General features: G+C 52.3%; 1 protein-coding gene across 1 annotated transcript in view; it reads right to left on the bottom strand.

The window, feature by feature from the left end:
* The window catches only part of LOC104083164 (protein Smaug homolog 1-like), a gene marked incomplete at both ends in the record, with an annotated part of 4,563 nt that overhangs the window by 81 nt on the left and 4,222 nt on the right, over positions 1 to 260 (bottom strand). Inside the window, 1 exon segment of the mRNA XM_009586563.1 lies at positions 2 to 43. Within this exon segment, the coding sequence (XP_009584858.1) occupies positions 2 to 43 (42 nt within the window).

Raw genomic sequence — 260 nt, 5'->3', positions numbered from 1 at the left:
GTTTCCATGACAGCAGCCGCTTCTTCTGGATCTCTGTAAACGCCTGCCCCCCAAAAAAAGAGAAAAATAGGAAATATATGAATATTTTTCTGGACAAAACGAGCAGGGATGCGTATGTGGGGGTGTGTGTAAAGAAAAGCAGCTGGAGCCGGCGGTGGTGTGAGCTGAGCCCCTCGGCAAGCCCAGAGGGAAACCCTGGTCTCTCTCAAGGATTTACTCATCTCAGGGCGAGAAAATGCTCTGGCAGCGTCCCCTGCGCC

The sequence above is a fragment of the Fulmarus glacialis genome, unplaced genomic scaffold (genome assembly GCF_000690835.1).
Source record: "Fulmarus glacialis isolate BGI_N327 unplaced genomic scaffold, ASM69083v1 scaffold18541, whole genome shotgun sequence".
Taxonomy (NCBI): Eukaryota; Metazoa; Chordata; class Aves; order Procellariiformes; family Procellariidae; genus Fulmarus; species Fulmarus glacialis.
This window is presented reverse-complemented; position numbering and strand designations above follow the sequence as displayed.